This window comes from Oculina patagonica, chromosome 12 (genome assembly GCF_052425735.1).
Source record: "Oculina patagonica isolate OP01 chromosome 12, crgOcupat, whole genome shotgun sequence".
Taxonomy (NCBI): domain Eukaryota; kingdom Metazoa; phylum Cnidaria; class Anthozoa; order Scleractinia; family Oculinidae; genus Oculina; species Oculina patagonica.
In genome coordinates this window covers 31,941,173-31,953,559 of record NC_135769.1, presented here as the reverse complement: position 1 = coordinate 31,953,559, position 12,387 = coordinate 31,941,173, and the positions used below count along the sequence as shown (strand labels likewise).

The 12,387-nt window shown below is 42.7% G+C and overlaps 4 protein-coding genes across 4 annotated transcripts; 3 read left to right on the top strand and 1 right to left on the bottom strand.

The window, feature by feature from the left end:
* The first annotated feature begins 874 nt into the window (after positions 1–874).
* Positions 875–2,259, top strand: LOC144633201 (uncharacterized). The gene is made up of 2 exons (XM_078492016.1): positions 875–1,282; positions 1,471–2,259. Exons 1-2 carry the CDS (start codon positions 1,052–1,054, stop codon positions 2,248–2,250), a joined length of 1,011 nt encoding a protein of 336 aa, XP_078348142.1. The 5' UTR covers positions 875–1,051; the 3' UTR covers positions 2,251–2,259.
* A 475-nt stretch (positions 2,260–2,734) lies between these two features.
* On the bottom strand, positions 2,735–6,026 carry LOC144633563 (putative ATP-dependent RNA helicase DHX40). Its single transcript, XM_078492410.1, has 7 exons — positions 5,977–6,026; positions 5,159–5,327; positions 4,406–4,515; positions 4,021–4,093; positions 3,496–3,582; positions 3,138–3,276; positions 2,735–3,029 (listed from the first exon to the last, which is right to left on the bottom strand). The coding sequence occupies exons 1-7, from the start codon at positions 6,024–6,026 to the stop codon at positions 2,914–2,916; spliced, it is 744 nt and encodes a 247-aa protein (XP_078348536.1). The 3' UTR covers positions 2,735–2,913.
* A 30-nt stretch (positions 6,027–6,056) lies between these two features.
* Positions 6,057–8,348, top strand: LOC144633562 (uncharacterized; the record flags this gene model as incomplete). Its single annotated transcript, XM_078492409.1, has 1 exon — positions 6,057–8,348. A coding segment is annotated over exon 1 (2,079 nt), but the record flags the coding sequence as incomplete, so codon positions are not given.
* A 27-nt stretch (positions 8,349–8,375) lies between these two features.
* On the top strand, positions 8,376–12,145 carry LOC144633180 (uncharacterized). Its single transcript, XM_078491986.1, has 2 exons — positions 8,376–11,305; positions 11,765–12,145. Exons 1-2 carry the CDS (start codon positions 8,382–8,384, stop codon positions 11,802–11,804), a joined length of 2,964 nt encoding a protein of 987 aa, XP_078348112.1. The 5' UTR covers positions 8,376–8,381; the 3' UTR covers positions 11,805–12,145.
* The last annotated feature ends 242 nt before the right edge of the window (positions 12,146–12,387 follow it).

The window sequence follows — 12,387 nt, the reverse complement described above, 5'->3', positions numbered from 1 at the left end:
TGACGATTTTCGAGTTGTTGTTTTTTTTGTATCACTACGACTAGTTTTGTCGAAAACAGCGGAAATGACCGGCAACTGAAAAGAACAACTAGAAAACATTTCCAATGGTTAATGTAATTTTACCGACCAACGAAAGCCTTTCTTCAAAGATTTTCACTGGACGTGAGTTAGAACAGAACTGACAGTTTTTTTTAAGAGTTTTTGGAGTTAGAGCAAGAGTCATGGGAAAATTGGGCGATTTATCAAATAGAAAACACGCAAGGAAAATACCAGTTCACCCCGGGGAAACAACCGAATTCTTACTAGAAAACAAAGCTGATCAGTTAACCACAGGTGTTTGACTTCTAAATCTTGGCAGGGTTTTGAAAGGGAACAATTAAAATTTAATTAACCATTGTTTAATAGTTTTGAAGAAATTACACATCCTATAGCGGCATCACGTGACCACTATAAAGGGAAATAGTTGCAACTGAATCAGTGCGTGCAACTCCAGGTTAAGGCAACAAGTAATACGGGCAACATTTTCTTTCTCGTTTCTTTTAATATATCGCGCAAAATTGTTGCACTGAAGTTAAAAAGCGTTGTGCTACTGTTTACTCTTTTCTTTCGTTAACATAATTGACTGACGTTAACATAATTGACTGATTATACGATAATGGTTAAGTTATCGCTCAACATTGTTTCATATATTGCAGGTTGCTGTTGTGCGCGGCAAAATGAAAAACAAACACACACAAAAAAACCCAAAACGTTTTGCCCGTGTTACTCGGCCTTTATAAGGGCATCTGACCATTGAAAAATTTACTTTCAGTAGGAAAAGTCCTCATCTAGTCGTCGTAAACCCCAAATACCTGTGATCTGCTTACAAGACCCATTCTCGCTTTCCCTCCCATCTCGATGAATAAGACAAAGAGGAATAATTGCCAGTGGATTTAGAATTCGACAACACACTGCACAAAAAAAATATTTTGGAAATATTGCGCGCGCACTTTACAAGTAAAGCTAAATTTGTGACATCACAATTAAAACAAAGTTGAAAAGTTTTACTAACATGCCCAATTTTAAAGTAAATTGGTTTGAGATCGGTAGTGAGGAGTGGTATTTCTTAAAAACAAGTTTTTCCAAAGCGAGTTCAGTTACTGATGAAAGCATGGGAAAATGGAAGAGTTTTATAGTAGCTTTTGTTGGCTTAGGAATAGCTACTGGAGTGGGGGTCTATATTTACAGAAACGTTAGAAGCAAAGATGGCGGAGAAGAAAACAGCGAAAGTAGCGCTTCACAGGTAAAGGCAAAGAAAAGAAAGCGACTTTTTGCATTAAATTGTAACAAAGACTGAAAAATGCAAAGTTGAAAACCTAGAATTTGAAGTAATATGCACAATGTGGAAAAAGAAACCAGCTAAAAGTTTTTTTTTTAAAAAAAGTCAATCACCAATCAAAGAGGTTTTTATACTGTTTCCATTTCTTGTAGAGAGGCGAAGAGAAAGAGGACACTACAAGTGAGGATTTATTCGATGTTTCTAAGGATGACAAAACCATAGACGTACCAAGTGAAACACTGGCTAAAATCGCGGACTTCAGCGTTGCTACTAGTGACGAAACCGTGGAACTACCAAGTGAGGCACAACTTGAGAGATCTGGTGACAGCGAGGCCTTGAACGATGCAAGTGAAGACGATGGGACGATGGACCAAACAAGTGAACTACAAAACGAGACACAAGTCGGAAGCGAGGATTTAAAGGATGCTATCGAAAATGATAGTGCCGTGGACCTAACAAGTGAAATAGAAACCAAGCCACTGGTGGAAAGCGAGGATGTGCACAACACTAGCGAAATTGACAGAACCACGGACCTAACAAGTGTGGCAAAAACCCAGGCACTGACCGAGAGTGAGGACTTGAACGATACTAGCGAAAACGACAGAGCCGTGGACCTAACAAGTGAGATAGAGACCGAGACACAAAGGGAGGACTTGAAAGATGCTAACGAACACGACAAAACCTCGGACCTAACAAGTGAGTCTGTTACAGCAGTTCAAAACGAGGATTGGCACGATGGCACTGCAGATAAGGGCACAACTGTCCGGCAAAAGCAGACCCTGGCTGAAATAGAAGATTTGAACAATGCCGGGGAAAATGACAGCACAATGGAGCTGGCGAGTGAAACGCCAGTTGCCATGGCAATAGCAGGTTCAGCAAGTCGAAGAAAACGCGGAGGATACCATAGAGGTCAATACTATATCCCGTGTTGATTGTATTTTTAATAAATGGCATTCTGTTTCAATTATTTTACTTCGTAAATTTCCGCAGACAATTCAAGAAGTTTATTTTTCTCAAGTGCATGAGTCATATGAAAAATGAAAAAAAAATTCACCTTCACAAACGCGGCGTGGCAAAAGCGGGAGTTTTACTTAGGACTTAGGACTAAAAATAGATTGTTTTAACGTTTTAGGTGATGAAACCCTTGAAAATTAAACTATTTTTTTCTTTTTTGAATCATAATGAGAAAATGGAGTTGGTTGATTTTAATAGGTTTTGTTTTCTTGATAATAAACTGACGCAAGCTTTTAATTGAAATATTCAGTTATTTAATTGTTTTCTCTGTTTATATCATGACTCGAATGTGTCTTGAATTTATTGCCTTCTTTGTGTAGGCGTCATTACATACATACTGACCATCTCTGAACAGAAGCTTAAAGTTTCCATACTACACAAGTTCTTGCTCTGTGTGCCTCCGTTAAGCTATTCATTAAACTCCATGTTTTTGTCTCGTGCTCCAAATAATGGAGACATCGTTGACACGTGACGCCTGGAGATCAGCGTGCTTCACACGCGCCCTTCGGCTTGTGCTGTCCACGTGCTGTCTGTCCTTAAAAGGGCATTTGATCTTTCCCAACTTGCTCTCTCCAGTCCAGTCACGTGCCCTGTTGTTGATCACGTGCTCTTTTTCTCTCTAGAAAGCGTTGCCTAGCAGCCGTAATAGAATCTTCCGTGTTTCGCTTTAAAATTTTAGCAGCTTCTGTAGAAGAGTCTGAAACAAAAAACGTAGAAGCATTGAGATATTGTTATGACCTGAATGGAGTAGTTCTACTCTGACAGTTATTTACGAGAAATTTATACTACAACTGGAAATACAAACCTGCTTCGTGTTGGTCATGGTCACGTGAGCTCCCTTCATGTTTACTGTCTGTGAGTTTCCCTTCAGCCCAACCTGATAACGAATAACTGTCTACTTCATGTAACCTGGGCAGAAGGTCTCTCACCCAGTCGTACCTTATCTGTAACGGGACAATGGGTAGAAAAAAACGAGTACATGTACCAAACATGACCGACAACACCAAGTATAAAGTGAATCTATATGTTAATCTTCAAATAGATGACTTAAATGTGATTTGTAAAATAACCATGTTGAGAGAAAGGTAACGCGGGGTTTGAAATGTAAAGAGCACCGTTCTGAAAAAAGAAGTAAAAAATAAATATGTAATTAAACTACTCACCGGGCATACCGTTCTAACATATATTTTTGAGGTCCAAATGATATCATGAAAAATAATCCACTCCAGCTGATCTTCACAACCAAATAACTAAAGAAATTAGAGAAATAATCGATTCGATTACTTACGTAAGGGTATATACAATATCGGAGGCATAAAAAGTGTTCTTGAAAACAAAGATGAAGAACTTTATCCAGTTTGAACTGATGGAAATATTGAAACATTTCGAATCAAATGAATAGCTTTAGATTAAGACGTTTCGAGCATATTTAACCGGCTCGTATAAAGACTTTAAATTTTATTTGGACGCGCCGGCCCTAACCGCCATCAGATAGGCCTACTTGAGGAGTCCAGTTTTCCGGGAGAAATTACTAGCGACTACACGCAATCCACGCCAGTGTATATTATACCTTTTGTCCAGCGGCGTTTGTGGCTGTTGCAGGCCTGGTTTTCGAAAAATCCCTCTCAAATTTATGGCTACTTAAGGAATTTAGGAGTTTACAGTCACTGTACCGTCCCCTTCCTTACCGTTGATGATGGATGAATGTAAACTTGTGTACCATGTCCATCCATCGTGCGGAAGCTATTTCCTGTGCTGCTCCTAGAAAGAACAAAGCTAATGGTAAAAGACACAAAACGAAGGCGAACTGAAAAGTGACTTGAATTCATAGGTGTAATATTCTGCCTTGCATGACATATTTTTGTGGCTAGAAAACCAATAAAGTAAACAGTAGCTGCCAGATTGCACGTGCTCCTGTTCGTTCGGTGATTGGTTAAGAAGCTTGGAAAGCCAACAAAAAGATGTTAAACTGAACAAGCTTCACGATGAAACAATTAAGTTTTTCGTGCGCGAACGAATGAGTCAAATTCACACTGTCATTAAATAAATTAAAATTCATTCAAGATAGCTTACTTTCGTGCCACATTGCAAAAATATCCGCTACAAAGCGCTCTCCTGAGAAGATCTTTGGAGTTTGCACTTGTGTTTTCTGTAGCTTGCTTTGGAAGAGCGCCCTTAGCAAGCTGAAAAAGTAAAAAAAGAACAAATTTTACCATGAACGAATAACCTATCTGATAGTCGGGTAATTAGCCTCTATTCAGTTTACACAAAGGCGTGTTTCGTCTGAAGTAACTTGTCTGGCAACACCTTTTGAATGAAGCCAAAGGTTGACGGAATTACACCTCACAGTAGACCTTTCCCGCATTACGCTTCTTAGCCCGCAAACAATGGTTTTAAGTCGAGGCTGGGATGGACAATTTTCATACTGTATTTTTGTCCACCCGAGCCTCAACTTGAAACCAGTCGTAGTCGTTGGATCGAATGCGGGAACGGTCTATTCGTCTAACAACGAAATTGGTTTTAGAAGTGACTAGAGACGAGTAAGTGGTCTAAGACTAAAATAACCTATTTAGAGTGAGACGGATATAAACTTGTGCCTGCTCGTACGAAGCATAAAATTGGGAAGAAGTAAAAACAGTTTGGGAAGTCCGCCAGCTTGCTCCTCTTTTCTGTCGTGTCGAGAAAAACTAAAGACCTTATAAAACAGGGGGAATTTTTGTCTATTTGTGTTGTGAGGCACTTGAACACAACGTTACACAGTTTAGGAAGGAGCAATTCTTTGTCTACTAATAAACTGATTTTGGGAATCTAGCGTGTTACACTCACTTGTCTTTGTAAAATGGTTTCCAGTTGATGATGAATGTTGTACGCCATTTTTAACGCTCTCCAGTGAATGTAATGTTCACGACACCAGCGCGGGGGTGACGAGCTAGAGAGAAGACACGAGAAAGATAATCTTAAATAAAATACAAACAGTTTCTGTAGCCACGGAGCCCTTATTATTCGTTTTTATTTGTCGAGTCCTTTGTTTCCGTTTTTTTGTTGCGCATATTTTTCTTGTAATTAGCTTTGTCAGTTATTTTTAGGTTCATTACTTGTTATATCTTCGTGTGCATTTTTATATCTATCTTGTTTCGCTTAGCGTTTTCTGCGGTGTTTTTTAAGTTTTCGTTGTCAGTATGTTCAAGTCGCCGAAGTGTTCGCACAAATCTTGTAAGTTTCGTATTTTTTCCATTATTTTTTCGCTTTCTGTTTTAGTTTTCCGTTTGCTTCTTTCGCTGTAAGTTTAGTTTGTCTGTGTTGTTTGTTATTTCAGCAAATCGCTGGTTAAAGTGCGAATCTTGAAGTTGTGCGTGTGGTTTGATTATACATTTCATTTGAAGATTTCGTATGAAACTTCGTTATGGAACGCGTTATGGATGAGTTTGGTCGAAGGAGAATCCATTCCGCAGAAGCCCTCGACAGTCTTCGATTAAAGAATTCAAGATCGGGACATTTGTCGAGAATTACAACGTTGTATCGGGCAACTGAGGCCCTCCTTGTGGATGCGAGAAACGTCGAAGAAGTCTCGAAGAAACTGTTAGAAATTAATGAAGCATTTAGCCGCTTCGAGGAATCGCATTATTCATACATCGCATCGCTACCCGGAGATCTCGAAGAGTGGGCAAAGGAAGGACGTTATTTCCAGGAACATTGTCAGAAAAAGGACCAATTCGATCTAAACATCAAGCGATGGATCGATGATGTCAAAATTCGTTCTGAAACTCGTGAAGAAACGGACATCCGTCCTGAAGATTCCGTAAGCGCGGCTGGCTCTCGTCGAAGTCGCATCTCTTCTAGTGTATCTATTAAGCAGTTAAAGGCCAAGGAAGCGTTGGCACGCCTCAAAGTGAAACAACTGTTAGAGGAACAAGAACTTTTAAGAAAGCAAGAGGAAATGAAAATGGAGCGTCAAATTCTGGAGGCGAAATATGAACTAGAGCAGGCGGCTCTTCAAGTAAAAATCCTCGAAGAAGATCATTCCGTTATTGATGGTGCAAAACCGAAAATGTCGCAGCAAACTGGTTCATCTTTTGGAGAACTTGGTTCACAGCGCGATGGCGGATCCAAAGTTAAAGGTGTCGGAGTTGAGACCAAAGCCAAAGACGACCTCAAAAAAGTTCCTTACGACAATGATGTTATATGTTCTCGGCTGAACCCGCACGCGAGGGAGTTTACGTACGCCCCGCCGATTCCAGATAATGAACTTTCTCAAACTGATTCCGTGGATTCCGAATTTGCCATCGTTGAAGACGTGCTTGATAAACTGGGCTCGACAATAAGACAGGGATTTGCCTTGCCTAAACCTGACCTCTCCACCTTTGATGGCAACCCAATGGAATATTGGAGTTTTATCCGGTCGTTTGAGAACACTATTGAACGAAACGCAACGAGTGAAAGTGAGAAGCTCATGTACCTACTGCAATACACAACGGGCGAAGCGAAGAAGACGATTGATTGTTGCGTTGTTATGGATCCTTCAAGGGGATATCAGTCCGCGAGGAAATTGCTGAAGGAGCGTTTTGGCCATCCGTACACAATTGCGGCTAAGTTTGTGAGCGAGATTACTGAGGGTCCTCCAATTAAGGCATCTGATCGTTCGGGATTACTTGCGTTTGCCGACCAGCTAAAAAACTGTGAACACACCCTCGAGTCCATAGGCTACATTGATGAGGTCAACAGTGCTGACAACCTCCGAAGAATAGTACAAAGACTACCATTTCATCTTCGTACAAAGTTTGTCGAAGTCGCAGACGGTATCCAGCAATCTGGCAAGAGACCAAACATCAAGGACATCTCATCGTTCGTTGCAGTCAAAGCAAGAGCAGCAAATAATCCAGTATTTGGAGGCGTTATGGACGTTACGCCTGACAGCAAACGGGGAACTTCAAAACAAAAGCCACCGAGTTCAAAAACGAGTGAACCATCGCCTAACCGTATCACTACGCTAAACACCCAAGGAACTGTTAATTCAAGGGTGAAGACCCGTGTTTGCCCAGCTTGCAGCGGCAATCACATTTTGATGAAATGTCAGAACTTTGGAAGAAAGACCTTTGATGAACGTGTTCAGATTATGAGAAGGGCTCATCTTTGTCACAATTGCTTCCAATATGGTCATATCGCACGGGGTTGCCTGTCCAGAGGTGCATGTCAAATTGATGGTTGTACGAGAAAGCATCACACTCTGCTCCATCCTCCCTGTCAACAAGTTCCGAACGGTAACCATGCCAGTGGAGGTAACGCTACTCAAGCTACCCAGATACCGCAGGCTCCCCAAGCTACTCAAGCTACCCAGAGACCACAGGCTCCCCAAACTACTCAAGCTACCCAGATATCACAGGCTTCCCAAGGTATCCAAGCTACACAAGCTACTGTTCCTACGCCTACTCAAGGTGCCCAAGGTGGACAGTTGAACAGTACCCAAGCGGGAAGTGGTAAAGTGTGCCTCAGGATCGTGCCAGTGAAAGTCCAATGTCAGAACTCGAGCGAGAAGTTGTTAACCTACGCCCTTCTTGACAACGGGTCGGATGTCTCCCTGTGTACTAAAGGCTTGGCAGCGCGTCTGGGGGTTCAAGGTGAGCAGAAAACGTTTTACTTAACAACGCAAGAGAAGGAAGACAGTCCGAAGTCGGGTCAAGAGATAAGCCTAACGGTTGAAGCCTTGGACGGGTCAGACAAGTTAGAAATTCAGAGACTTTGGACAGTTGACAAAGTAAATGCATCTAGCCACAGCATTCCAACCAACCAAGACATTAGCAGTTGGCCTCATTTGCAAGACATCAATCTGCTAAGCATCGAAGAGACTAACATCGAGCTGATCATAGGATGCAATGTCCCAGAGGCCTTTTGGGTATTGGAAGAAAGGCGTGGCAACAAAGGTGACCCGTACGCTATTCGTTCACCGCTGGGATGGACGTTAATGGGCCCCATAGACAGAATGGAATGTACGAAAGGCCATCACTGTGTTAACTTCACGAGAATTGCAAATGTTGAGAAAGAAGATATCCTCATGCAACAACTTGAAAGATTCTGGAAGACTGACTATGCTGGTCTGATCCCTGATTGCAAGGTTTCCATGTCCGTTGAAGACAAAAGAGCTCTAGCAGTGATGGAGAGTTCAGCCAAGTTAGTTGACGGTCGTTATCAACTGGCTCTTCCTTGGAGAGAGCAAGTGCCTAACCTTCCTAATAATCGGGTTTTGGCGGAACGTAGGTTGATGTCGTTGAAGAAGAGATTCCTGCAAGATGCCGAACTGTTTGAAAAGTACAAAGCAACCATCAGAGATTACGTAGACAAGGGGCACGCAAAAAGAGTTCCAGAGAATGAGCTTGTAGTCGAAGATAAACCGTTGTGGTACTTACCTCATCACCCCGTGTTCCATCCTAACAAGCCCGGGAAGACGCGAGTGGTCTTTGATTGTGCGGCAAAGTTTAGAGGAATGTCTTTGAATGATCATCTCCTAAGTGGTCCAGATCTAACAGGCAGTATCGTGGGTGTGTTGACAAGATTTCGTCACGAACAAGTCGCACTAGCAGCAGACGTGGAAGCCATGTTCCACCAGGTGAGAGTGTCGCCAGACGATTATGACGCGTTTAGATTTCTATGGTGGCCGGACGATGACCTGGATCAGGAACCTGTTGAGTACCGCATGGAGGTTCACTTATTTGGGGCCACGTCGTCGCCGGCTTGTTCCAACTTCGCCCTCAGGAAAACTGCAGAAGATAACATCAATGAATTTGACAAAGAGGTTGTAGAGACTGTAAAGAAGAACTTTTACGTGGATGATTGCCTCAAGTCGGTAGAATCATCTACTCACGCTGTTAACCTTGCGGCTCAACTACGAGATCTTCTCTCCAGGGGTGGGTTCCGTCTTCACAAGTGGCTCAGTAACAGACCCGAAGTTATGGAGACGATACCTGAAAGTGAGAGAGCTTCGTCAGTCCTCGACCTCGACTTGGACAAGGAAAGACTTCCTGTTGAGCGGACCTTGGGTCTAAGATGGGACATGCAGAAGGATATGTTCATTTTCAGTGCTGTTCTGAAAGATAAGCCCAACACGCGCAGAGGAATATTGTCTCTGACAAGCTCGATCTACGATCCACTGGGGTTCCTGGCGCCAATCATTCTTCCTGCGAAGAAATTACTTCAGGATTTATGCAAGCTAAAGCTAGACTGGGATGATCCGGTTGGCGAGAACGAAAGTCAGAGATGGGAGAAATGGAAAGAAGAATTGCCCAAACTTTCACAGTTAGCTGTCAAGAGGTGTGTCAAACCTGCCGATCTCGGAGAATTGAAGACCGTCGAGTTACATAACTTCGCTGACGCCTCGCAGTTTGCCTTTGGCGCTGTCTCGTATCTAAGACTGGTGGACACGAAGGATAATGCTTGCTGCTCGTTTCTCATGGGTAAGTCCCGTCTTGCGCACATCAAGCCGATGACAGTTCCGAGACTTGAACTTTCAGCTGCGGTTCTGGCCGTCCAATTGGACAAGACCCTGAAGACCGAGCTTGAGATACCAGTGCACCAATCTGTATTTTGGTCAGATTCTACTACAGTGCTTCAGTATATTAGGAATGAGTCTTCCAGATTCCATACGTTTGTATCTAACCGCCTCACGGTAATTCACGAACATTCCGAGCCAAAGCAGTGGAAATACGTGAACTCTGAGCTTAACCCCGCTGATCACGCTAGCAGAGGATTGACAGTTGATGGGATGATCTCAAGTAAATGGCTGTGTGGCCCAGAGTTCCTGTCGAGAGAAGAAGACCTTTGGCCTCGTGATCCTTCCCACCAACTGAAAGAACTATCTGCAGACGATCCGGAACTCAAACGAGATGTTCATACGTTCAGCCAGGCTGTATTAAATCAACCAGCAGAAGATTTTCTCTCAAGGTTATTTCATCAGTATTCCTCCTGGGATAAGCTGAGAAAAGCATTTGCATGGCTGCTGAGATTCAAGAATTGGTCGGTTCAAAGGCATCGTGGTCTTTCAGTGAACAGCAGTTCCTCCGTTAGTCAATCACCTCGAGGGGAATTGTCTGTCGATGAAGTTCGAGTAGCCGAAAGAGAGATAATCAGGCATTTACAGAAGCTATCCTTCCCGAAAGTATTTGAAGCTCTTCCAAGAATTTCCAGAAATCAAGTATCAGCACGCCAAGTTAAACCCCATCTAAGGAAATTGAAGTCTGCCTTACCCTTACGCAAGCTCTGTCCAGTGCTGGATGGCGACGGAATTCTTCGGGTTGGAGGAAGGCTAGAGAATGCTGGCATCAATTTTGACGCAAAACACCAAATAGTTCTGCCTTATCGTCATCACGTAACGGACCTGATTATTCGAAAGTACCATCAAGATGCAGGTCATCTCGGACAAGAATACGTTTTGTCCAATCTCCGTCAACTATATTGGATTGTTAAAGGAAGATCGGCCGTGCGTCGAGTTCTTAGCGATTGTTTCCTGTGCAGGAAACTTGGTGCAGTCCGTGGTGAACAGTTAATGGCTAATTTACCCAAGGAAAGGTTGTCTCCTGGAGATCCTCCATTTACCTCTGTTGGCCTGGATTATTTTGGTCCCCTGTACGTTAAGCAAGGGCGTTCCAACGTAAAGCGTTACGGCTGTTTGTTTACGTGTTTAACGACCAGGGCCGTTCATATCGAGATTACGTGCTCTCTGGATACAGATTCCTTTGTTAATGCTTTGCGTAGGTTCACCAGTTTCAGAGGAAACCCAACGACAGTCTACAGCGACAATGGTTCCAATTTTCGCGCCGGGGAGCAAGAAATGCGTATAGCCATAGAAGATTGGAATCAGAGAGCCATCACTGAGTTTCTCCGTCAAAGGAACGTCACCTGGAAATTTAACCCACCATCCGCATCGCATATGGGCGGCGTTTGGGAGCGCGTGATCAGATCAATCCGCAAGATTTTGACGGCGCTGTTAGGGCAACAACTGGTAAACGAAGAGATGTTGCGTACCGTGATGGCTGAGGTGCAAGGAATCCTTAACAGCAGACCTTTAACGCCGGTCAGCAATGATCCCAAGGATCTAGAGCCCCTGACGCCCAACCATTTACTGCTTCTACGAGCAAACCCTAACCTACCTCCTGGAGTCTTCGCAAAGGAAGACAATTATTGCAAGCGTCGTTGGCGACAAGTACAATACATGTCAGATGTATTTTGGAGCCGCTGGCTAAAAGAGTATTTACCAACTCTTCAATTGAGACAGAAATGGTGCACTCCTCGTCGTTGTTTTGCGGTTAACGATTTAGTCCTGGTCGCGGATGAAAGTGTTCATCGAGGCAAATGGCCTTTGGCCAGAATTGTCGAAGTTTATCGTGGAAAGGATGGATTAGTCAGATCGGCGAGAGTTCGCTCAAACACCTCGACATTCGTTAGACCAATTTCAAAACTGTGCTTTCTTGAGCATGACGTGTAACAAGTCTACAGTGAACTGAACTCGTTTAGAGACTATTTCAGAGAACTTTGCGAGAACACTAAATTAGAACATTCATTGTTTGGGACTCATTTAAGTTGCGTATTCATTAATTCAGTTTCTTAAGGACATGCTCGTGTCTATAATTGTTTATCAGTTAATGAACAATTAGAATTTAATTGGTTCATTGGGGCCGGTATGTAGCCACGGAGCCCTTATTATTCGTTTTTATTTGTCGAGTCCTTTGTTTCCGTTTTTTGTTGCGCATATTTTTCTTGTAATTAGCTTTGTCAGTTATTTTTAGGTTCATTACTTGTTATATCTTCGTGTGCATTTTTTATATCTACCATTTCTTGTTTCGCTTAGCGTTTTCTGCGGTGTTTTTTAAGTTTTCGTTGTCAGTATGTTCAAGTCGCCGAAGTGTTCGCACAAATCTTGTAAGTTTCGTATTTTTTCCATTATTTTTTCGCTTTCTGTTTTAGTTTTCCGTTTGCTTTCTTTCGCTGTAAGTTTAGTTTGTCTGTGTTGTTTGTTATTTCAGCAAATCGCTGGTTAAAGTGCGAATCTTGAAGTTGTGCGTGTGGTT

Excerpts from the sequence above, each read along its gene's own strand:
- LOC144633201 (XM_078492016.1), top strand. The coding sequence starts at position 1,052 with ATGCCCAATTTTAAAGTAAATTGGTTTGAGATCGGTAGTGAGGAGTGG. Across the intron at positions 1,283-1,470 it reads GCGAAAGTAGCGCTTCACAG|AGAGGCGAAGAGAAAGAGGA; the intron begins GTAAAGGCAAAG and ends CATTTCTTGTAG.
- LOC144633563 (XM_078492410.1), bottom strand. The coding sequence starts at position 6,026 with ATGTTCCTGGAAATAACGTCCTTCCTTTGCCCACTCTTCGAGATCTCC. Across the intron at positions 5,328-5,976 it reads CCACTCTTCGAGATCTCCGG|GGCTCCGTGGCTACAGAAAC; the intron begins GTAGCGATGCGA and ends ACGAATAATAAG. Across the intron at positions 3,030-3,137 it reads CCATGACCAACACGAAGCAG|ACTCTTCTACAGAAGCTGCT; the intron begins GTTTGTATTTCC and ends TTTTTGTTTCAG.
- LOC144633180 (XM_078491986.1), top strand. The coding sequence starts at position 8,382 with ATGCAACAACTTGAAAGATTCTGGAAGACTGACTATGCTGGTCTGATC. Across the intron at positions 11,306-11,764 it reads CGCAAGATTTTGACGGCGCT|ACCAATTTCAAAACTGTGCT; the intron begins GTTAGGGCAACA and ends GACATTCGTTAG.